The sequence below is a fragment of the Cherax quadricarinatus genome, chromosome 34 (assembly GCF_038502225.1).
Source record: "Cherax quadricarinatus isolate ZL_2023a chromosome 34, ASM3850222v1, whole genome shotgun sequence".
Classification (NCBI taxonomy): Eukaryota; Metazoa; Arthropoda; class Malacostraca; order Decapoda; family Parastacidae; genus Cherax; species Cherax quadricarinatus.
The window spans coordinates 6,211,197-6,237,259 of NC_091325.1; the positions used below are offsets into that span (position 1 = coordinate 6,211,197).

A 26,063-nucleotide genomic window follows, 5' to 3' on the forward strand; every position below is an offset into this window, starting at 1 on the left:
AAAAAAATATTATAATTTTGTTGTCATAAATAAGTGTGGGATATAAAATTGAAAAAAATGTATTCAAATATTTGGGCATTCAAAATTCATTATTTTTGTCTATAATACTGCATATAAGTATTTCTACAGCATTTTTTGACACGATTTGTTAGCCATTGTCTCATTTTTTTCACTGTGTCTTTGGGTGTTCTTATTACATTAACGAAAATTATTTATCTCCTGTAAAACATTAAATATTTTTGTACAGCATTATTATAAATTTTATTAACATTTTTATATTATTATTAATTTATTCTTGATTTATTCAGAAAAACGCTGAACACATATAGTATTTCTATTACTTTATGCTCGTCAACATTGCTTTTCTAAAGGCATTAGTTCAGGAATTATTTTTGTCTCGTCTATTAAATAATTTTTTTCCCTTACAGCTCGTGTTATCCAGCTCAGTGTCTGCCGGTCAGTCCAGCTCTCTCCACGCCTCTCAACCAGGCACCTCACCCGCCAACTCCAGGCCTGTTATTATTTTTCAGAGAGGAAAAAAATACCGAGGCTAATGATAAGCCACATCACTCATATATATGTATATATATATATATATATATATATATATATATATATATATATATATATATATATATATATATATATATATATATATATATATATATATATACTATATATATAATTACCTATGCAATAAATATGGGCACCCACTGTCATGTTTAGTACAATTAATAACGAAAGTGGCGCTTTTTCTAAATTAAAAAGCAGTAACGCAGTTATATTTCTCCTCCTGTTGCGATATTCATCGCTATAACACAATCTTGAAATAATGTTCAGCTTGTGATAACAGAAACATAAATCAGAATTTTGAAAGTTGACTGAGCATTCGTACTTGTGAACCTATGACTATTTGTACCAGTGCGTACCTTCGAGCATTTTAACCTGCCTGCATTTAAGTACTGATACGTATCTGTGTCAGTGAGATCTGGGACTATACATATATGTACGCTTCTTAATATTTATCTGCTTATCTGCACGTGGGCTATTTGCTCGTGAGTGAAATTACCACAGGTTATATTATCTCGTCCAGCATCCCTGCCATGATTGTCTGATGTACCTACGTGCCCAGCCAGGTAAAGAGACGTGTGTTACCTGTCCAGTACATGATGGCGCCAAACCCACCTGACATATCTGTAAACCATCAGTCCTGGGGTGCCGCCGCCTGTCACGGCGAGACGTGAGATCTGCCTTGACGCAAACGACACTCCAGGGAGCGTCAGTTCTTGGGTACTACGTCAATGTTTCAGTATAACGATACGGCGTATCGATTTGAAAATACTAGGTCAATGTTTTCTCTGTGTTAATGCGAGCATACTAGGTCAATGTTACGGCATAACATTGTATCGATATAAACACACTGTGTTTTTTTCAGTGTATCGTTACCGCGTTCTACGTCAGTGATTTGGTGTAACTATGAAATAGTACCCTATTAATATTTCGGTATTTCAATACGAGCACACTGTATCAATGTCCCGGTGACTCAATACATGACTCCTTTATCAGGAATCATCCACACTTACTTGTCTTGAAGCACGTAGTAGCAATATGTCAGAGAGTTTCACTGTCCGTTACGCTCGACTGACTTGACAAGCACTTTGCTTGCAGCGAGCATCTGAAGACACTTGTTACAGCACCTCTCGCCATCCCTTCTTCATAACATAAAATGAATGTTGTGCCTTAAGAAGAGTATTTTTCTTGGGTGTCCACGATCTGGGCAGTGTTCCAAAGTTGCTGCCTAATAGGGACCTAGCTGCCAAAATACATTGTCCTTGATTACTAGTTAGGACGTGAATATGGGTATTGAGACAACTTTTAAATTATGCATGGAAGAAACTGTGTTAAACCAAATCCAAGATATCGGATTAAACCCGATTACATCCGATTCCCCAGAATTATTAGACCCTCGCGGAGAAATGTGAATGGAAGATAATGGACATAAGCAATACATATGTGGAGACTCGAAAAAAAATAAAAACAGTATATTTCCACTATGTACAATGCGAAAGGCAGTGTATTTCTGATATGCATGCTGTATAAGATAATGTATTTGTTTTATTGTATGCTGTATCAGGGTGAGTATTTTACCTAACCTAACCTAACCTAACCTAACCTAACCTAACCTAACATAACTTAACCTATCCTACGCTTGAGTATATAGAGTGATGGATGATTGGTTACCTGTGAGCGGTTTTGAGATGTATTGAGTACGACCTTAGTGTTTGAGTGACAGTGAAAAGCTGGTGGGGTGGGCACCCTCATGAGGAGAGAGAGAGGTAGATAGATAGATAGATAGATAGATAGAGAGAGAGAGAGAGAGAGAGAGAGAGAGAGAGAGAGAGAGAGAGAGAGAGAGAGAGAGAGAGAGAGAGAGAGAGAGAGAGAGAGAGAGAGAGAGAGACAGGTGCGTGGGGTGAGTTATGTGTGGGTGTCAGAGAGGCGGGGCTGGATGCTGCTCTTGTGGTCAAGACGCAGCAGGGGTTCCCTCTAAGGACGCTGGCCGGTGGGGAGGAAGGCGAGGGATGCTGGAGGAGAGAAGGAATGGCAAAGTGGTATGGGGGAATAGTGGTATGACCTGCCATTACCTTCCTCTCAAACGTCATTTTCTGTGCTTATATATATATATATATATATATATATATATATATATATATATATATATATATATATATATATATATATATACTTATATCCTTAACAGCTCTTCATACCAAGTAATTCCTATAATTTTACTTTTGACTTGAGTTGATAACTGGTGTTTTCGCACTCAAACCTTCAGAGTGTGGCTTCCTGTTGACTCAAGTGCACACTGTATTCAGACTTATTGTAACTTTACATCAGACTCACTGTAGCCTTCAGTCTGATATAGCCTCATTGAGATGCTGACTCATTGGAGCTGTGATCAAACATACAATTTTTTTTAATATGCAGTTACGTAGCTTTCAGCTAAGCTTATCAAAGTGCTATTATCAGCTTATCTTTGTTTTAGATTCAGCGCATAAGTCACCTCTAAAGTGACCACTGTGGTATTTGTGGTCACTTTAGCGGCAGAGGAAGTCAACGAGGAGAGTATGGGAGAAAGTGTGGAAGAATGGACAAAGACTGTGGGAAGAAGAAGATATTGTGATAATAAGGGTAGATTGTGGAATAAGAATGATGTGGGAGAAAGGGGAGACAGAAAATATTGAGCAATTGTGGGGTAAAGTGGAAAATGTGGGAGCAGAGAGATGTTGTGAAGGGAAAAATAAAATATGGGTTAAATGGGTAAATGTGGGAGTGAAAGTAAGTGAGATAGTGTGGGAGGAACTGGAGAGATTCTGGAAGAGAGGGGAGAGACAGAAGGAATGGGAGAAAGGGAAAGAATAAATTTTGTGGGAAGGGAGACAAAAGAAATAAGAACAGAAAATAATTAATAAGAGAGAGAAGACAATGAGGGAAAAGGACAAGGAAGTGAAGGAGGAAGGTCGAGGAGAGTGAAAAAGAAATCTGCAAAATATTTTGCGCTCCGCATCCATCTAGGGAGGAACTGCCATCTTGATATATTAATGTGAAACAGAAGCTCATTTTGCACTCTGATAGAAAGATATCGGTTGGTAGATGAAGGCTAAGAATGAGAAGGGAAAAGGATGAGGAGGAGGAGGAAAAGGAAAGAGAGAAAGAAGAGGAGGTAGGGAATAAGCTACAGTGTGGGGAAGGAGGGTCAGGGAGGTAGGAGGGGGTTATTTTGTGGGTGGGAAACAGGTCCCTCTCTGATCTGCGGATAATGTGTCCTCCTTTCACTCCTAACGATGCCCATTCTCATCTCCTTGTGCTCTTTCCTGTGGTTCCTGGAATTCCGCCAACAATCCTTTCCCACTGGGCACGTCAGATTCCCCACGTTACGAGGACTTATGCGCTTGTACCAACCTATTTGTTTATATTCTCACCCAGCCTTGGCCCGTCCAAACGCATGCAATCTATAACGCACTAGCTTTTAAGCACACGAATGCGTTTAATGGTATGTAAAAAGGCGGGGCAGAAGCGGCTTAAAGTGTAATAAAAATGGAAGAGTGAAGAAAAGGTGGTAACGTAGGATAGGCTGAGTGACCATCCCTCTGTTGAACCCAGACGCCATAAGAGCCACGGCCACGACGCAAATAAAATATTACACTAACGAATTTTGAATTCATCGAGGGCGAGAACTGCTGATTTAAGTTAAAAGGAAAAAAAAAGAAAAATTCGGAGATATATTACACAAAGCTTTTGAATAATTAGTAAAGCTTTCCAACTGATTATGAGAAACTAAGGTCATGGCATGATTTTTATTGAGTGATATTGAGCTGAAAGAAAACTTCCAATATTATGGCATAATCATTACAGTGAATGATAATATCAACGTAACAGTAACTCCAGCTGAACTGGAACGATAATTTTTTACTCCCTTATAGCTACTAAGCTACCAATGGAATACATAACGAGAACCTCACCACCGTATTTTGTTTATGCAGGCTAAACTGTGCGGTTGTCAGATAACAACAAACTTTCGTACCTGTTATGTAACTATCACATTGAACAGGTCATCTGCACACTGCACGTATTCCACAGTGAAAAAAAAAAAAAGACAGGCTAGTCTCACATTGTTGATGTTCAACAATTAAACTGTAATAAATTGTCACAATTAAACTGTCATATTTGTATTATTGTCAAGGTGATTATAATTTATAGTAATTTCGTAAAGGATAGCAAACATTCCATTAGGTGAGAAATGTAGTGATGAACTCAGTTTTGTTTACCACTTTTCGAAGAATTTCTTGGATGTATTAAGGACTAGATGAACAAATTGTCTTCAGAGAGACTGCAATCCAGTTATGACTAAGTTTTCTTTTAATATATATTTTTAGTGGCAATAAAATACTGTTTTTTGAGATAGTATTCCTTACTGTACTGTTTACAACAACCATATGAAGTAATTATTAATTACGAAATAACTAGTATTTTTTCCAGTGATGTAACAGTGCTTAGGGGTGTCTGATAAAGACCCATTGTGACCTCTGTAATCCAGTTTTTTCGCTACTGCTCACAGGATGAGCTGTGGGTGCACAGTAACCTAGCCTTTCTGGCGGCACAGCTAACGAACCAATGGTACCTCGAGATCATAAAGGTGTGATGAGAACACTCTTGAGGTCCAGAAAAGATTAAAACCCATAAGTTATACGAAATTTTGAAGAGAAGAATTACATACTCCCGTGGGGCCAGGGAAAGGCAAAGAATAAACACACTTTTGGGGGTCTTCTGGAGGAATTAAGGCCCACTAACTCTCGAAGTCTTAGAAGAGAAAAACAAGTACCTAATTCTTCCACAGCTTCTTAAAACAAATACCAATACATTCTAAAAATTTCCACGTGAAAGTGTTCTTTCTCGGCTACGTTGAAGCACCTCATTTACTCCTGAACTGATGCTGGTGTAATATCCTTTGAGCAAAGTATTAGTGTTACCCTTCTCTTTCTTGGAGTAGACCTAATTACCTCCCATTCCCTGTGTTTTGCCCTTTTCGGAATATACTTACACACACACACACAGGTATATATATATATATATATATATATATATATATATATATATATATATATATATATATATATATATATATATATATATATATATGTATATATATATATATATATATATATATATATATATATATACATGTATATATATATATATATATATATATATATATATATATATATATATATATATATATATATATATATATATGTATATATATATATATATATATATATATATATATATATATATATATATATATATGTATATATGTATATATGTATATATATATATATATATATATATATATATATATATATATATATATATATATATATATATATGTATATATGTATATATATATATATATATATATATATATATATATATATATATATATATATATATATATATATATATATATATATATATATATATATATATTTTTATCACACTGGCCGATTCCCACCAAGGCAGGGTGGCCCGAAAAAGAAAAACTTTCACCATCATTCACTCCATCACATAAGGGGAATTACCAATAGAGCCCTGGTTGTCTTCAAGAGTGAGCTGGACAGATACCTAAAGTCAGCGCCAGATCAGCCGGGCTGTGGTTCGTACGTTGGGCTGCGGGTGGCAAGCAGTAACAACCTCGTTGATCAGTCCCTAATCCACCAGAAGGCCTGGTCATGGACCGGGTCGCGGGAGCGTTGATCCCCGGAATTCCTTCCAGGTAAACTCCAGGACCCGAAACAGAAGAAACACTTTCATTGCCTTGCCGGTTTCAGGTCTCAGTTTCTGGTCTCGGTTTCAGGTTTCGGTTTCGGATCTCAACTTCGGGTTTGGGTATCGGGTCCCACTTTCGCGTCCTGGAGGCTAGAGTGATGGAGGAGGCTGGAGGTGGGCTCTCCGGGTAAGTCTTAATGACCACCCACAGCTTCACCGCCACACCTGAAATATATTGTAGACCTAGGTTACACCCATCTGCCCAACTTGCCCACTTTCCCACCCACTCATCTGCCTCCCTATCAACCTACCTACCTACCTACCTACCTACCTGCCTGCCTGCCTGCCTGCCTGCCTGCCTGCCTGCCTGCCTGCCTGCCTGCCTGCCTGCCTACCTACCTGCCTGCCTGCCTGCCTGCCTGCTTATCTGCCTACCTACGTTCCTACCTAACTACCTACCTACCTTTCTAACTACCTATCTACCTACCTACCTTCCTAACTACTTATCTACCTACATACCTACCTGCCTACCTACTTACCTACCTATCTACGCACCTACCGACCTACGTACATACCTACCTACTTATCTGCCTTCCTACCTGCCTGCCTACCTACCTACCTGCCTGCCTACCTACCTACCTGCCTGCCTGCCTACCTACTTATCTACCTTTCTGCTTATAGGCCCAACTGCCCGCGCACCTGCCTACTCATTCCCTTGAGTTGTTCTTCAGTATATCGTTTCATGCCCATACCTCTCTCCCCAGCCTCTTGATTCCTCTTTCCATCCAATGATCTCTGCTTTTCCCTTCCTCTCTCCTCTCTTCTCTGTCCATTTTCCTCTATCTTTTCCATTCTCCGCTCTTCTCTTTCTGTCTGTCTGTCGATTTCTCAGTCTCTCTCTCTCTCCATTTTCTTCTTCGTCTTTCTCATCTTTTTAATCCTCTCCCCAATCATCTCTCTGACCCGGAGATGACCCGAAAGCGACCTACAGGTCGTCTCTTCCTGACGGGACCACAGGGACTCACACCTCTGTTTATGTGAGTGGATGTTATACCCGCTGGCTCGCACGCAAGTACACGCATACACAAACGCATATGCACATACGCCAATATAGGAACACTATCCTAACGAAAAGGTTTGTTAAACTGCTAAAAAGTGTATTATTATTATTATTATTATTATTATTATTATTATTATTATTATTATTATTATTATTATTATTATTATTATTATTATTATTATTATTATTATTATTGATTTATTCACTGGGAAGCACTGAACGCGTAAAGGTCACACGGTGCCTAGGGAATTAAAGACAGTCAGGTTTGATCCAGTGTCGAGGAGGATGCCTTCAAATTCCTTGGATCAAGCACTAGTAATGGACCCAGAATCGCTAGATTTTTCACGGAATTTATCATGGATTGAGAAATGGATAATTATCTCTTATTAACCTCGTGGATGGTTATCCCTTACTATCCAAGTAGATGGTTATCTCTTAATATCCTCATAAATGGTTATCCCTTAGTATCCTCGTAGATGGTATCCCTTACTATCCTCGTAGATGGCATCCCTTACTATCCAAGTAGATGGTTATCTCTTAATATCCTCATAAATGGTTATCCCTTAATATCCTAGAAGATGGTATCCCTTACTATCCTCGTAGATGGTTATCTCCTAATATCCTCAACAATAGCAATCCCTTACTATATTCATAGACAGTATCCCTTACTAACTCGCAAAGACCTTTGACAGATTAACAGAAATCATACAGGGAGGTGTATACACTGTAAATTCAATATGTCATTGTTCTCAGCTTGTCCTCTTGACCACAAGCATCCTTTTCACTGCAGCAGAAACAGTCAAACGAGGTGAGAGATGAACATGCTTTAGAGTCTAAAGCATTTTCACTGTCTAAAGTTTAGACAGTGAAAATGTGATTTATTTGAATGCATTCAGTGGGTACCTGTTTTCTGTTCATGCGGCATAGGTAGGTCCATGGGAAAAAAATAAACTGAGTATCTTTACAAGACACAATATGCTGTTTATGACATTTTAGTGTGAAGTTTCGCTTACCGGGGATTTCAGAGTGCTTGTGATGTGGGACGACGTAACAACGACTCAGTGGATGCGAAATTTAAACAAGGATTCAACAAAAATTGATTCGCCAAGGCTCGATTAGTCTAACAGGCAGTTGACTCACAGACTGGGAAAGAAATAACATGGAGACTGAAGAACTATGTACAAAGGATGAGGTAATCAGTCCCTCTGAGCCTTGGAGTTGGTGAAGAGTACTGTAGTCTTGAAGATTACGGTGCTCTTCGACTCCAAGGCTGAGGGACTGATTAATTCATGGTTTGTATATAGTTCTTCAGTCGTCATGTTATGTCCTTGTATTGATGAAGCCACTAGATGGCGAAATGTAAACAAATGAAGATACCCAGAAGCTGCACATGTGTCTATTTCTTCTTCATGTACGACTCTCCACGTGAGGAAAGAAGTCCAAAAACTAAGGAAAGTTCAAAGATTCCCTTCCCGTACCTATAATGAATGATCTATGAAAAAAAAGACTAACTGATCTAAACCTTACATCATTTGAAAAGAGAAAAACCAAAAGAAACATAAACGCACTTAAAAATATATATATTGAAAAATGCTAGACATGGCAAGCAAACACAGAGTGCTTGATAAATAAAAGAGAGGGATGATAAAGTTGAATAAATGGAAGATAAAGAGAAAGATATGTATGAGACTATTAAGACATTTATTAAGGGTACGTTTCACCTACTTCATTTGCCTCTCGCAAATGTTGTTATTAATCACCAAGTCTGACTGAAGATAAAGAATCAAAACACAAATAACCTGCACATATGAGAAAGAAGCTTATGACGACGTTTCGATCTTACTTGAACCATTAAACTAGTCACAGTGACTAGTGTGACTACTTAAAGGTCCAAGTCGGGTAGAAACGTCGTCATTAGTTTTTCCTATGTGCGGGTTATTTGTGTATGGCTAAAGTTATGGTATTGTCCCTCTTTATTTAAAAGAGTCAGACACATCACAGCACATCTTCAGTTATAGAAACAGAGTCTGAAAATAGTTTTAATTAAGAATAAGTGTGAGAGGATCTACGAGGCCACTGATTTACTGTGACTTGGTAATTGTTAGGTGGAATCATGAGCCGTTGGTACACCCTTAAACCACAAGTAGATGAGTATAACGAGGTGAATACAATTAGGTGAGTACAAACAGGTGTGTGAAAGCAGGTGAGTACAAACAGGTGTGTTCACTGAGGAAGTGGTAGTCTTTTAATAAGAAGTGTTCACCTACCGCTCGTCAATGGAATTAGAATGTCAGTGGCAAATTTAATAGAAAGCTGTGTTACACCTGAAATTTATTCCCCGTCCTCTGTTACCCGTTCTCTGTTGTTACCTCTTTTCTCGTCCTCCTCTTCCCTGTCCGCCCTTTCCTTCTCTCTTTCCTCCCTTTTCCATGCTCTCCCTTTCCTTCTCTCACTTTCACTTATCTCTATTTCTTACTACCACTTCTGTTTTTCTTTAATCACGCCTCCCGTTCCCTATTCTTCCTTCTCCCCTTTTCACTTTCTTCCTCTCCCTCCCCTCCTTTCCTTCAATTTGTTCCCCTCTCCACGCTTTTCACCTATACTTACCTCTTATTCTCCACATCCTTCTTACCCTCTTTTCCAGCCTGGAGGTACTGATCTGATAATCAGGAGTCACTAGATTAGTTATGAGTAACAGCTCCTGGACCCGTCTCTTATCTTTTCTCAGACATGAACTAACTCGTCATAATTATCTTTGGAAGCAGAAAATTGCTAAAGATGATATTACGTCTCACTAGAGTTTTTTTTCACTTCGTTACTGCTGTAATTTTGTGTTTCCTGACGTCTTTGCGACTCATCTTCATGTAATATTTCTGTAATTAATGTTTCTTGTTCTGCAGTATGTTTTATCAACTTGTTTATTACTCGGCCTATTTTGTACATCATGATCATGTCTCTTCTTTTTTTTTCTGTTCTTCCAACGTCATGTGGTCTACTTCGCACATTTTACTAGTACATTTTTCTCTTTCCGGGAACAGTTTCGATTTCTTTTGGGGGGGAGGGAGGGTTACCTGGAGGTTACCTGGAGGTTATTCCGGGGATCAACGCCCCCGCGGCCCGGTCCATGACCAGGCCTCCTGGAGGGAATGCTTAATTAGATGTGGTTCAGAACTGGTGCTGGGGATTCGAGAATTGCCCAGACCTATAGCGTAGTGTAAAGTGTTCTGAATGCTTTCATGTTCGACTAATTGCGTGTCAGCTTCATTTGTTGTTCGGCTATAAAGTTAAAATCCTACAACTATAAGAGGGTCATTATGACAGCATTGTGACCCGCTCACCACCAGCCAAGGATACGGTAATCCCTAGAAAAATAGAAACTTCTCGGTGTATATGGCCTCTCTAGTCTTGTAGGGTTGAGTGCTTCACCGCCATTTACCAGAAAATCTGAAAGACAAAGCTAGCGGAACGTTACCCAGAGACACTCAAGTATGCACAGGTGGGCTCCTTGTGGTCAGGAGGAAGAAGCAACGATGACCTCCAGGTCACCTCCGTGTCACGATTGGGTCACAGTGTCATTACTCTGTGTGTGCGTGTGTGTGTGTGTATGTGTGTGTGACTGTCTGTCTGAATATCTGTTCTCAGTTATGTGTATTTGCCTGTTTGTGCCAAATGGGCACAAACTGGTTGAAAATTTTTTTCCTGTTTCGTTAACTTGTCGTAACTATCCCTAAAACTCTGCGTAATGTTTGCTTCCATCACCTACCCATCTCATTTATTCTAATTCGTCTTTCTCCTGTGGCGGAAGAAAGTACTTGTTAGCAGCTCTGTGACGATGACTGGTGTCAGACCAGAATTACTATAATAACAAAATACATATATATATATATATATATATATATATATATATATATATATATATATATATATATATATATATATATATATATATATATATATATATATATATATATATATATATATATATATATATAAATATATATATATATATATATATATATATATATATATATATATATATATATATATATATATATATTAGAAGAATAAGAAATATGTGGAAAATATAGTTAGACAAGTAGAAGCTGCTAAGGTTTACTAATGCATTAGACAGAAAAAAGATTAATAACAGAGAGAAAATACCACTAATCCTGTCAGAGTGCAAAGTGTTTAACAGGCTTCCATTTCACACTTATAAGGAAGGAGGGTATCACTTCGTTTAGTAATGGCATTATAGTGTTCATAAAATATCTACCCATCTAACTTTTACTTCCCATATATTTTATTTTGCAATGAATAGTGAAATTAATTTGTCATTTATTATTCCAAGTTGCTAATTTGTTATTTATTTGCTAATTTGTATTATTCCAAGTTGCTAATTTGTATTATTCCAAGTTGTTAATTTGTATTATTCCAAGTTGCTAATTTGTATTATTCCAAGTTGCTAATTTGTATTATTCCAAGTTGCTAATTTGTATTATTCCAAGTTGCTAATTTGTATTATTCCAAGTTGCTAATTTGTATTATTCCAAGTTGCTAATTTGTATTATTCCAAGTTGCTAATTTGTATTATTCCAAGTTGCTAATTTGTATTATTCCAAGTTGCTAATTTGTATTATTCCAAGTTGCTAATTTGTATTATTCCAAGTTGCTAATTTGTATTATTCCAAGTTGCTAATTTGTATTATTCCAAGTTGCTAATTTGTATTATTCCAAGTTGCTAATTTGTATTATTCCAAGTTGCTAATTTATATTATTCCAAGTTGCTAATTTGTATTATTCCAAGTTGCTAATTTGTATTATTCCAAGTTGCTAATTTGTATTATTCCAAGTTGCTAATTTGTATTATTCCAAGTTGCTAATTTGTATTATTCCAAGTTGCTAATTTGTATTATTCCAAGTTGCTAATTTGTATTATTCCAAGTTGCTAATTTGTATTATTCCAAGTTGCTAATTTGTATTATTCTAAGTTGCTAATTTGTATTATTCCAAGTTGCTAATTTGTATTATTCCAAGTTGCTAATTTGTATTATTCCAAGTTGCTAATTTGTATTATTCCAAGTTGCTAATTTGTATTATTCCAAGTTGCTAATTTGTATTATTCCAAGTTGCTAATTTATATTATTCAAAGTTGCTAATTTGTATTATTCCAAGTTGCTAATTTGTATTATTCCAAGTTGCTAATTTGTATTATTCCAAGTTGCTAATTTGTATTATTCCAAGTTGCTAATTTGTATTATTCCAAGTTGCTAATTTGTATTATTCCAAGTTGCTAATTTGTATTATTCCAAGTTGCTAAGGTTTATTATTCGAAGTTCATAAGTTTTCTAAGTCTACTTACAATATTTAATTCTCGGTTAATATTGAAACTTTACGTCCTAAGTTCATCATAGGTAATTTTTAAATTTGGAGTCAAACAGCGTCTTGGGCATAAGAGAGAGATAATCAGGTTTAATCGAAGACCTAAGGAAAAGAGTAGCTCTGAGTCTTTCGATCAAGAGCCTTTTACCAGGGAAGCTGAGATATGTGGGAAAGTCTCCTACCACCTATTGCCCCCTGCTCTCCCTGTGTGTTGGTCGACTGTTACTGGTAGCAGCCTCGAGAAGAGCAACTAAGGGCCCCGGAGGAAATAAATCACACTGCTTGGTATATCATAAAACTCGTCAAAGTTCAAGGGTGTTGAGCAAAACTGGTATCGGAGCAATGTGGAGAGAGCTACAAGAGAATACAAAAGGTGGAACACATCACGGTAAGAGACAGTACAACAGAAAATATGACTACAATATACGAGATAGATCCTTCAAGTAACTTTCTTTATATGGAAGTCACTCCCTACAAGAGTAAAAGCCTCGGCAGGAGGTGCAACATCCCCCACCCCAATGAAAAGCAGAGACGCCATGAATACGCTAAGAAGCAATACAATAAGTGTCAGGGGCCCAGGACTATTTAGCTCTGTCCCAGCATACATAAGGGAGATTGCCAATAGACCCCTGGCTGTCTTTAAGAGGGATCTGGACAGGCACCTAAAGTCAGTTCCTGACCAGCCAGGCTGTGGTTCGTATGTCAGTTTCCTTGCGGAGAGAAGTAACAGCCTAGTTGAGCAGGCCCTGATCCACCGCAGGGCCTGGTCATGGGCCGGGCCGCTGGGGGCGCTGACCCCGAAACACTCTCCAGGTAATGAAACAGAAGCATGGAATAGTAGGGGATATGATCACAAAGTGAAAGATACTCTTTTAACACTGAGGAGACGTATAGCATGAGATATGATTACAGGAAAAAAGATACTTCGAGAAATCTACATAATGGACAGATACAGAGATATCTGATCCAAGGAAAGAGAGAATAACTCAAATTCCTTGGATCAGAATCTTTTCAGCAGCAACAAAATACTTCCCAGATGGAAGGCAAAAGGAAAGAGTTAGGCAGTGATCTTGTGTTAGCCCTGAGAGCCACTGAGAGTTTACGTCTTGTCTGGTGAGAAATACGTAAGAAATATTAAACTTCTTGAGAGAGAGAGAGAGAGAGAGAGAGAGAGAGAGAGAGAGAGAGAGAGAGAGAGAGAGAGAGAGAGAGAGAGAGAGGAGGGGGAGATGAGGGAGGAGGGAAGAGAGGCATAATGAGAGCAGTCTTACCAACTTTCATTCAGTAATTACGCCAGACAATGTTTTTTTGACAAAGCATATAAATACACATTAATTTCCTGATTAATATAAATCTAATTTTTAATACGTAATTAGAGACTGTCCCTTAAAGAGTTCGGCATCCATAATGAGCGAATATTTAAATCAATAACTTTAAAAACTTCGCTTCCTCCTCCCCCGAACTACTGGAGTTGGTGTTGGGAGGGTAGAGGTTGGCCCCAGAGGTGGATGGGGATGGAGGTAGTGATGGAGGGCTGGTGGGATGGAGGTAGTGATGGAGGGCGGGAGGGAGGGAGGCAGGGTTGGTGGGTTGTTAGGGAGTAGAGGGGGGTGGTTGTGGGTGGGGTGGAGAGGGGGAGATACGGGAGAAGGGTTCGGGGAGGATAAGGGTCGGGGAGTGATGGGGAAGTGGTTGGTGAGGGAGGGGGTGTAGAGTAGTGGATGGGAGGAGGAGGAGGAGGAGGGGGGAGGATCGAGCTATGAATGAAACTGGTTAAGTTTACGTGAAGTAAGTTTCTCCTCGTCTTGTTAAGTCTCTTTAGGGAAGAGAGTTGCGTAGCAGCAGCAGGGAGACCTGTGCTTGCTCTTGTTACTTAGCGATGCTCACCTCCCGCATCAACAACAAGCAACACCTTATAACCTAGAGACTTTATTGTGCTATGTAATTATTGACTCTGCTTCCCTGATTTGTGAACCTATAGCATTTCCCTTATGTATTCGAATCGCATAGGATGAACCTCATCACTAAGGCTTTGAAAATGTATTTATATTCTGACAGTGATCATGCTATATAACCATAAATCTTTATTTGAAGAAATCAAGTAGGGATAGAAGAATAAAAGTCATAATACCGTTGATGGAACAATTCACAAATAAAACACATATAAAATAGAAAACTTAGGACGACGTTTGTGTCCGTCCAGGACCATTGTCAATTCATATAGAGTTGTGACTATGGCGATGACCAGAGAGGGTAGGAAGAAAGAGTGTCTAAGAATCATGTCACTCGTTGCCTACGAGATGCTATAATGAACAACCCCCATACATCCAACTGACGAACTGCCAACAGAAGACAAGACAGACTCTGAAGAATAATCTTTCTGGGGGGAGGGAAGATGGGAAGGCAACGTTTCGCTTATTCTGCAACCTATCTTCTTCAGAAGGAACCCCATCCCGAGGGTTCACTAACCTTCACCTGGGACCTAATGTAAGTAAAAGTTTGCACTTCATCAGGAGGAAAAAAGCAATCCACGTTATTATAGTAGTACCACTCCCCTCACCACCTGAGACAGTAACTATTGTCTTCTCTGTGTATTCCAGGAGGCTCCTCTCTAGCTTCGCAGACAAGATCAACTTGAGATAAAGTTTTCCTTCTTCCAGTTTTTCACGACAGACGTTAGGAGGATCCAGCCCAAGTGCATTTGAATTGTCCCACACGGTTTTAGCGCTACGTGTGATATATTCATCCCGTCTTGTAGAGCGAGATTACGACGGGGCGCGAGCGAGATGTAGAGTGTCCACCGCGAGTGTTGGTGCCGTTGTGTGTGTGTGTATGTGTGTGTTTATGTGCAGGCTGCTGCCGTCGGCCGCTAGAGACCGCCACCGCTCGAGTCCTGATGCCTTCCCCCACGTCGCTCTGACCCCCAGCCAGCCCACCTGCCTGCCCGTACACCACACTGAAACAGCTATATGATAGTCTACTACAAGTATCCGCTGGGCACAGGAAAATAAGACTTGGAAATCGCGGCGTAAGTATGATGAAAAGGATGGTATTAATACTAGTTGATGATCGGAAGGTTATTTTGTACAGCAGGTAAAAGGGCCAAATGCTTGACTGTTGTAGACCCAGTAGATATTAAACTTATGTAAGGAAAACTGATGTGACCGCTGGAGATTCAAGGTAAAAATGCATCTACGAGTGTCAATGTGCGTATGAGGGGGTATGTACGTATGTGTGTGTGAGTGTGTGTGTGTACATGTGTGTGTGTGGGTGCCTGTGTATGTCGGATCCGCTGGGGCCGGGTTCGGGAGGGTGGACGGAGGACCGGCTGGCCACCAGTGCTCAGTCACCCAGCGGACATAGCGGCGCATGGACCTGCCGCAGCGCCCAGTTGCCGCTCAGTCCACCACTGGCACCCGACCTAGGCGGCGGCACACAGCGGCGGCTCGAACACTGCCACCGCTTATTGCCATCCTCACACCTGGCCCGAGATTCACCTGTACTCACCCTGCGGACATACCTCACACTCGGGATATTTCTTTAAGTGTTAAATAATGTAACAGAAGCGACCGTGTAGGTGAAGAATTTTTTTAGGGAATTCTCCCTCATCCCGACTTGGGTTTAATTGTGTCAAGTGAAGAAAGATATTAGAAAATCAGTTGGTTCCTGGAGAGAGAAAAGGTGGAGGTGTGTGGTGGAGGGAGGGAGGTTGTGAGGGCATGATACTGAGGAGGTCGAGGACTCTGCCGCCACCTCCTGTATGAAACTCCGCAGTCCTGACTCGGATAAGATGGAAGTGTTGTATCCGGGCAATCTGGCTCTACTGAGCATGTTCCTCAAGAACCCAGAGACCGACAAAGGCGAAATCAAGAAGGACGAAGGGAATAAAGGTGAGACTAGTGAATGTTTTGATAGTGATGCTGACGACGGTGCAAGCAGAGCGACACAACACGTTAGCAGGACACGTAATATTATTATATTTTAGATTTTATTTTTTTGCTTCCAAAAAGGAGGTATCGTATACAGCCCTACATAATGTGGAGGAGAATTATCAAAGCAAAGGCTACAAGTTGTCCAAATGGAAGGTGAGAAAATGTTTCTGAACCTGCATGTGGCGTTAGTTTAACACATAAACTCGTCAAACTTTACATAAGATTATCCATGAAATTTCGTTGTTAATCATTTTCCGCAGTCGCTAAAATTTCCTCAAACAACGAATTTAAAATTTCTGACCATTGTTTAATATTATTTGTAGTGCAATTACACAAAAATTACATACTCTATGCTAAAAGTTTTTTCAGAGTTATTTTGAGCAATGTATGTCTTGACGTATGCCACAATATTACATGTGTTCGACAGGCTTAATTAACTATGGTTTCCCAACAGCACTTCGCGCTCTGTGCTCGAGTTTCGTCCGAATATAACAGCTTTCAATAATCCCGTAGCTATCATGTGGATTACATTTGTAACATACAATCTTATTATTTTAGTCGCCATGATATCAGTCATGTAAACTACATAATTAGCCTACAAACTCTTGGACCAGTAGCAAAAATGTGAGACTCGAGGGAATGCAATCTAAGACGAAAATCACATGGATAATAAAAATTACCACCGCCCAAAACTGTCGACCCAACCCCCTAAGCTAGCGTGCATATACCCGGGCAACACACTCTGGAAGGGCAAGCATATCCAGTCTGCCGTCTTGGAGAACTGCCGCTGTCTCTCTCTTGCCTCGCCCCCAGCACGTGGCATAAGAAAAAGACTCGCTTAGTACCACCGAGGAGACGTCGGTACATCGGCACACACAAACATTGGCGACGTGCGATCAGCAATGGGTTGGTTTTTGCACGAGTTGCTCAAGGGCAAAAAAAAAAAAGTACACATAGGGAGGGGCCCCGACGCGCGCCGTAAAGCCGGCTTCAACTGAGACCGTCATTAATTCCCTTTGGATTTTCTGACACTTTCTGGCATCCACGAATTGTAATTTGGTGGCTGAAGATATCAACGACATACATCGAAAACACTTGCTACTCATGTTCACCTAGTAGTAAATAAATAAATTCCTAAAAACTAGTCTACTCTTGTGGGTTGTATCCTAGAGAAAAATACTAAAAGATTCAATGTTTTACTATAGGCGTTTCCTTGTAAGAAATATTCACTGCTATTGTAACCAATGTATCTTCCTGAGATACACTGGTAAGAAAAATAAGCCACACCGTTTAGATTTCTTGGGTTATTCTGGATTAATAACCCTTGCGGGTTAATAATCAAGAGAATGTAATGAAAACAAGACAGCAGGAATGATAATATAAATGCACAAAATCCCATGTTCTGTATTAAGGTCACTTAGATTCTGAGCTCCAGCACGTTTGCTCTAGCTTATCATCACACAAGAGGGTTGGCCAAAATGATGCTGGGTAGTGGTCATTGTTTGTGGTGGTGGCGGCCGTTAGAAGCATGCCACAACAACAATTGCAAGTCAGATGAGACACGCAACACTAACTCACTGTTTTACTCTCTCTCTCTCTCTCTCTCTCTCTCTCTCTCTCTCTCTCTCTCTCTCTCTCTCTCTCTCTCTCTCTCTCTCTCTCTCTCTCTCTCTCTCTCTCTTTCTCTCTCTCCCCTTCAAAGTTATGACATAAAAGATACGATCAAATATATCCGGATTTCTTAAGACCACCAGACAATAACTAAAGAAAAGTATACTAAAAAACGACGTTTCTTCACAAATACTGTAGTAGAATACTACAATGGAATCCAAGAGGAAGCAGTTTGTGTTACATCCAATGGAAGCTTTAATAGATTAGTTGAGAAAGTGAGCACTGAAAGCAGGACACCACCATTACTGCTTCTATAGCTACCAAAATATCACAAAATAAGGTATTCACACGTACTGAAACAATCTTTCTTTTCCACATTACTTGTAATTCTAAGTACGTTCTGTTGTACTACCTCCCGCCAATAATTTTGTTCTTTCACATTTAACTTTGTACACAATGCGCCGGTCTAAGGTCAGATTTCTAATTAATTTCCTATTCAGCATCCTTGTGCTGATATCTTTATACAACGTAATCAGTGTAAAACTTAATCGTGAATCAACTATTCTTCAGCGCCTTACAATACAAATATGTTTTGAGATAAGATAAGGTTTATCATGTTAAACTGAGCATGATTTTACAGACAGTATTATAAGTTTATCTACTAGTTGCAATAGGCACATATCATGGTCAGTTTTTACCACCGTCTAGGTATGTTATTGTTAGTGAACATCCAGTAAATTAGTGAATAATATACAGCAATGGTTTTCTTCATAATACTATGTACGTAGATCTTTTATAAATCATGAAGGTAATTGTGAGTTGTTCAAAAAATTGAGAGAATAAGGCAGACTGCAGTACTAGATTTAAGTAGGAAATCGATGAGGACAGAAAGATAATGGTAGTCTGTGTGGCTTTAAAAAAGACTGCTGATAACACGTTTATTTTGGTTGTAGTGGACATTTAAAAAACTGATTCATGCTTGAACTTCATAATTTTGAGAAAGAGGTGTTTGTGGTTACACGAGGGCGTGAACTGTACCATCAGCACCATTATGATTTTGCTCCGCAGTGAGCCTGCCTTCCTGTCTGCCGGCCTTTCTGCTTTCCTGTCTGCCTTTCTATTTTCTGCAAGCCTTCCTGTTTGCTTGCAAAAGTGCTTGCCTGTCTGCATACATGTCATTCTGTCCATTTTCGTTTCTACCTACCTGTTTATCTTTCCGTCAGCCCTCCTGTCTGCTTGCGAATCTACCTACCTGCTTGTCTTTTTCTGCTTCGCTGGTCAGCGGGTGAGCCCCTGAGGGCAGTACAGGAACGCTAATAATTTACACTCACACTCATTGCGCTTCGTGTCTACAAGAGCAATCAGGCAGGAGGGTGAGCCCAGAGCCGCTGGTGGGGAGAACTACATTAATTGCTGCTTATTTCCTTCGCTGAAGGATGGCCTGGAGGGATGTGGTGATAGAATGGACAGCCGAGGGAAGGGAAGAGAGAAAGGCTCCCTGATTAATTGAAAAAATATAGGGAAAGGGTGTTTATACGGCAGAGTGTAAACTTTTCAATTTTTGATTGACTTGGTTTTGCAGTGAGCACGATGGCGTGAGTTACATACCTGCAACTAGTTTCAAGAGTACTCTCTAAGTTTGGCCTGATCATCCAGGCTGTTGCCGAATGGCGTCCTATATAACTATCACAAGGTGGCTGATCTGGTATCTCTTGCAGATACTGGTTCAGTTTCCTTGTGGTGTTGCATAATTAATTTACTGTTAGGAGAGGAAAAACTTTACAAAATAATGAAAACTAATTACTCTTGAGATATATATATATATATATATATATATATATATATATATATATATATATATATATATATATATATATATATATATATGCAAAACAACCACTCTGAAAGAATAGAGAAATTCCAGCGCTTTCGTGACTACTCACATTATCACATAGTTCCTTGATAATGTGAGTAGTCACGAAAGCGCTGGAATTTCTCTATTCTTTCAGAGTGGTTGTTTTGCATATTTTGGAATCACCTGTTTACTGTGATCTTATTGCATATGCATATATATATATATATATATATATATATATATATATATATATATATATATATATATATATATATATATATATACTTCAGAAGATGCCTTTTTATGTTAAGAGAGAACAGGTTTTATTATTTTCAAACCTATTATGATGAATAAAAGGATATTTAAATCGCAACACCCAAACTTTCTTCATTTTTGTTGGTGTCAAAAATTTTCGAGAAATACCCTGTGCTGTAGGAAGGTGGGTTAACTGCCAGTAAAGACCTGGTTACTAGGAAGAGCTCAAGTAATTGTCTTCTCCAAAACTTGGCTCGTCCAGGTAGGTTCTGCTGATGGTATAAGCAGAGGCTGGTACTGCTGATGGTACAAGCAAAGGCTGGTTTTGTTGATGGAACAAACAGAAGCAGGTTCTGCTGATGGTACAAGCAGAGGCTGGTTCTGCTGATGGTACAAGTAGAGGTTGGTTCTCCTGATGGTACAAGCAGAGGTTGATTCTGTTGAGTGTACAGCCAGAGGTTGGTTCTGCTGATGGTAGAACCAGAAATGGGTCTGTTTTGTTGATGGTACAGCAAGAGGTTGGTTCTGCTGATAGTACAACAAGATGTTGGTTCTGCTGATGGTACAACAAGAGGTTGTTTCTGCTGATAGTACAACAAGAGGTTGGTTCTACTGATGGTACAACAAGAGGTTGGTTCTGCTGATGGTACAACAAGAGGTTGGTTCTGCTGATAGTACAACAAGAGGTTGGTTCTGCTGATGGTACAACAAGAGGTTGTTTCTGCTGATAGTACAACAAGAGGTTGGTTCTGCTGATGGTACAACAAGAGGTTGTTTCTGCTGATAGTACAACAAGAGGTTGGTTCTACTAATGGTACAACAAGAGGTTGGTTCTGCTGATGGTACAACAAGAGGTTGGTTCTGCTGATAGTACAACAAGAGGTTGGTTCTGCTGATGGTACAAACAGAGATTGGTTCTGCTGATGGTACAACAAGAGGTTGGTTCTGCTGATAGTACAACAAGAGGCTGGTTCTGCTGATGGTACAAACAGAGATTGGTTCTGCTGATGGTACAACCAGAGGTCGGCTCTGCTGATGGTACAATCAGAGGCTGGTCCTGTAGCTGGTACAACCAAAAGTTAGTTCTGCTAGATATTTGATGAGAGCTATTCAAAATATAGCTGATAAAAGCAGGTAAGGAAGCTGACAGATGAAAGCACTTATGCTTGATAGACGGAGGTATAAGTGAGTGTCAGAAAACAACCCATCCTCCTAAAATAACAGTCAGTTTATCATATACGATTTTTAAGCAATTTTCTTGACATACATAGTTTAGGTTGAGTATAACCACTGACTGTAAGTAAAGTTTAACGAATTATAACATACTGTAATCCAGCCTATTCATTAACATAGGTAATTTACACTATCAAAACCAAATCAAATCAAAATATTTCTTTCTTTGTGTGGTATACAAACTATAAGTTAACGTGTAATAAAGTATTGATAAGGACAAAGAAAACCTCTAGCTTCAGGCTTGTATGATAATTGTACTTATGTGTACCTCTCCCTAAATAAGCTTACTTGCTTACTTGCTACATAAACCTTTATAGAGCAAACACAACTCGGGGACCCACTAAGCTCACGATAAGAGTCACTTAATTACTGCTGAACTTCAGTGTCGCAATCATCTATCCGATTGTTTATGTTACAGTAGGATACTGACTTTGATTAGAAGAATGGGTTGTAGGCTAAAATAAACGAGAGTATTTGACAAGGGCATTGTGTGTGTTAGATTAGAGCTTGTGCTTACCTATTTGTGGTTCCAGGGATCGAATCGCAACTCCTGGCCTCACCTCTTCGCTGGTCCCTACTAGGTCCACTCTGTGTGAGTGCGTGTGTGTGTGTGTGTGTGTGTGTGTGTGTGTGTGTGTGTGTGTGTGTGTGTGTGTGTGTGTGTGTGTGTGTGTGTGTGTGTGTGTGTGTGTGTGTTTTAAACTAGAATGTATATTAGACAAGATAAGAGTGTTGGATGAAGTGTGTGTCAGTCACCTTACCATCTGGTGTTAGATTAGGGTGTGTCAGCCACCTTACCAGCTGGTGTTAGATGAGCGTGTGTCAGCCACCTAACCAGTTGGTGTTAAAACAAGGTGTGTCAGCCACCTTACCAGTTGGTGTTAAAATACGGTGTCAGCCACCTTACCAGCTGGTGTTAAAACAAGGTGTGTCAGCCACCTTACCAACTTATGCCCAGCCGTATCACTTCCTGCTTAAGTCTTGACAGAATCAAATTAGCAGGAAACGATGGAATATTATCATACAAAGCTTTCCAGGAATCAGTATGAAACAAGTGAGATCGCGTTCACGTGCGTTCATTCTCCACGTGCCTTCCCTTTCACGCGCGTTCACTGTCCGCGCGTTCACTATGCACTCGTGTTCACACTACACGTGCGTTCATTTTCAAGGTACATTAACTGTTAACTTGTCTTTATTTGCACGTGAACGTGCAGTCAATACCTACGTACCTCTACTTTCAGAGCGCATTCACTGTTCGCATTTTTATTTTCCTGTTCACGTATGTTCACACTCCAAGTACGTTCTCTGAACACGTGCGTTCACTGTCAACGCAAGTTCATTTGTCACTGTCCACGCGCGTTCACTCTTCTCTTGCGTTCAAGGTCCAGTCACTATCAATGCGCGTTCTTTAACCCCATGGTTTCACTCTTCTCATGCGTTCATGCATGCAGTTATCTAGGTGCGTTCAATTTCAGGAACGTGAACTAATCACGTGCATTCACTTGCCATATACATTCACTCATTACGTTCGTAAAAATCCACGATCGTTCACTCTCCGCATACGTTCACTCTACACGCACGTTCACTCTACACGTGCGTTCATTTATCATAATTTGTTCAAATATTCGTACTGGATAATTATGAGTTATAAAAATTATAATTATCAATGCTTTTATTATTATTATTATTATTATTATTATTATTATTATTATTATTATTATTATTATTATTATTATTATTATTATTATTATCATTAAATTTTAAACTGGCTCAGCTACTTTTAAAAAGCGTCAGAATTTCCAACAGGATTTTTAATTGTAACATATAACTTTGAAAACAATTTTCAACAGCAATAAGCCATTAATTTTTTTCTCTCTAAAAAATTACCATTTATTTCCTGGCGTCTTAAATTTTTCATGCTATGGTTGTTTTTACGAGATTGTGGACAGTGACCTCTTTTAAAAAAATTGGAAAGGGGGAGGGGAGGGAAGGGGAAGGGAGGGAAAGGGAGGGGAGGGAAAGGTGCCTTGATGCTAGTGAAAAGGATCTTGATCTCAGGAATTAGAATTGGAATATTATAATAATGCTAATAAAAATAACAATTATAATAAAATAATTACAATAATAATAATAATAATAATAATAATAATAATAACAATAATAATAATAATAATAATAATAATAATAATAATAATAATAATAATAATAATAATAATAATAGCTATTATAAGTTTCTGTGAAATTTCCTTAGCTTTCCATCATTCTTCTTAGCTTTCCTTAGTTTTCCTTAATTTTCCTTAGCTTTCCATTCACAGATTCCGTTTCGACGCTGGTAATAATTATGGTATACGAGAATTTCTCTACACAGTATCCATTAACTGGTGCATCGTGGGGCTCTGGTCGGAAGCTGTTAGCTTCTATATATTAGACCTCTCTTGAAGCAATACCCCCAAGTTTCTTTTATACCACTAAATCCTAGAAACAGCATTCATTATTAGCCTTTAAATAATGGGAATACTCTAAGCAGCAAACAATAGCCTTAATATAACGTAGACATCTAGATAGCGCCAATAAGTCCATATATATGGAGTCTTAAATAGCACCCATTGTAATCTATGGGCAGAACTCATTTATGTAGTAAATGCATTTACACATCTTCGACTGGAATCTATACAGCTAGACCCTCGAGAACTATCCAGTAGCCACTGTACACTGAATTCTAAGTATTTTTATAATTACCGAGGCGCCTGTGGAGACCTCGACGAACCTTTAGTAGATTCTTTTGAGATTAATAATAGATTTTTTATAATGTTATTGGCTATTTAAACTTTCACAGTATTTATTTGTGTTGAGTGTTAATGCTCATTGCTTTTATTGTCTGTTAATTTTATAGTGTTTTTTTACTGTGTGAGTTGTATTTTTTTTTATGGCTGAGAGTGCTGTGTAACCTATGTGATCAAAGTGCTTCGTAAATGTCACAACTACAACTATTACTATTAGTTTACTGCTAATAAATAACAAAAAGGCACAATACCGTGACTGGAACGATACACAAATAACCCGCACATAAAAGAGAGAAGCTTACGACGACGTTTCGGTCCGACTTGGACCACTGACAAAGTCACAGTGTGACTTTGTCAATGGTCCAAGTCGGACCGAAACGTCGTCGTAAGCTTCTCTCTTTTATGTGCGGGTTATTTGTTTATAGTTTACTGCTACTATTACTTTACTAATACTACTACTATTACTACTTCTGCTACTACTACTTCTTTTACTACTACTTACTCTGCCAATTCTACTACTGCTAATACTACTAATACTTTTACTTCTACTACTAATAAAACTATTACTAATACTACTAGACTGTTCAACTGCCTCCCAGCATACATAAGGGGGATTACCAACAGACCCCTGGCAGTCTTCAAGCTGGCACTGGACAAGCACCTAAAGTCAGTTCCTGATCAGCCGGGCTTTGGCTCGTACGTTGGTTTGCGTGCAGCCAGCAGCAACAGCCTGGTTGATCAGGGGCTGATCCACCAGGAGGCCTGGTCACAGACCGGGCCGCGGGGGCGTTGACCCCCGAAACTCTCTCCAGGTAAACAGTGGCTCTAGACTGCACCCTTCGGAGAAATACTTCTACGTATATCTTGTTAAAACTTATTAATCTAGACAACAAATTTAACCTCCTAGACAGTTTTATAATTGAAGGATTCCATCTCTTTCCCTCAGCAAATATCTTAAATTTGCTTGCAGAAGTTAAGATATTAACTGTGGGTAAATATCTTGATGTACTATTGTTAACCCTTTTGGGCCGAGTTCCTAGAGCCTTTGTGTATCCACGATGGATAAGGGGTGAACAATACAGTAACCTTTTCGCCGGCAAAATCTAATCCCCTATCACCCTCTATTAGAGAGGTTCCTGAAACCTCTGTCTTATCTAACAAAAGACACACTCGATCCCTGAAATAACTCCCAGCAGACATGCCTTTTAAGACATAAAAGTGTACCGCAGCATCCAGCATTCGCCAACATATCCCACAATGGCCTCTTCCAGGCAAGAGTTCGCCTCGTTGCTATTCCAGCATGCCAGGAATCAAGTCATCAATAGTGCCTGGGAATGACCCCCTCAATCTCTCCCCTCGGGTCGACTCCGCGGGCAAGAGATGGAGGGGAGGCAGGATGACCCCGGAGAAATTAATGTATGTGTATGGAGTCTCTATGACCACCGTAAATTGGTCACTCGGGGTTATGGCCTGTGAGAGATCCCGGAGAGATAGTCTGGCTCCCTCTCTCTCTCTCTCTCTCTCTCTCTCTCTCTCTCTCTCTCTCTCTCTCTCTCTCTCTCCCTCTCTCTCTCTCTCTCTCTCTTCTCTTTCTCTCTATCCTCTGATGCTTTCTTAATTGTTCC

At 39.3% G+C, this 26,063-nt stretch overlaps 1 protein-coding gene across 1 annotated transcript in view; it reads left to right on the forward strand.

The window, feature by feature from the left end:
* Positions 1-16,384: 16,384 nt before the first annotated feature.
* The window catches only part of LOC128693747 (B-cell lymphoma/leukemia 11A-like), a 161,883-nt gene continuing 152,204 nt past the window's right edge, over positions 16,385-26,063 (forward strand). The window contains exon 1 of the mRNA XM_053783599.2: positions 16,385-16,659. Within this exon, the coding sequence (XP_053639574.2) occupies positions 16,530-16,659 (130 nt within the window). The 5' untranslated portion in view covers positions 16,385-16,529. The remainder of the gene's footprint in view (positions 16,660-26,063) is intronic.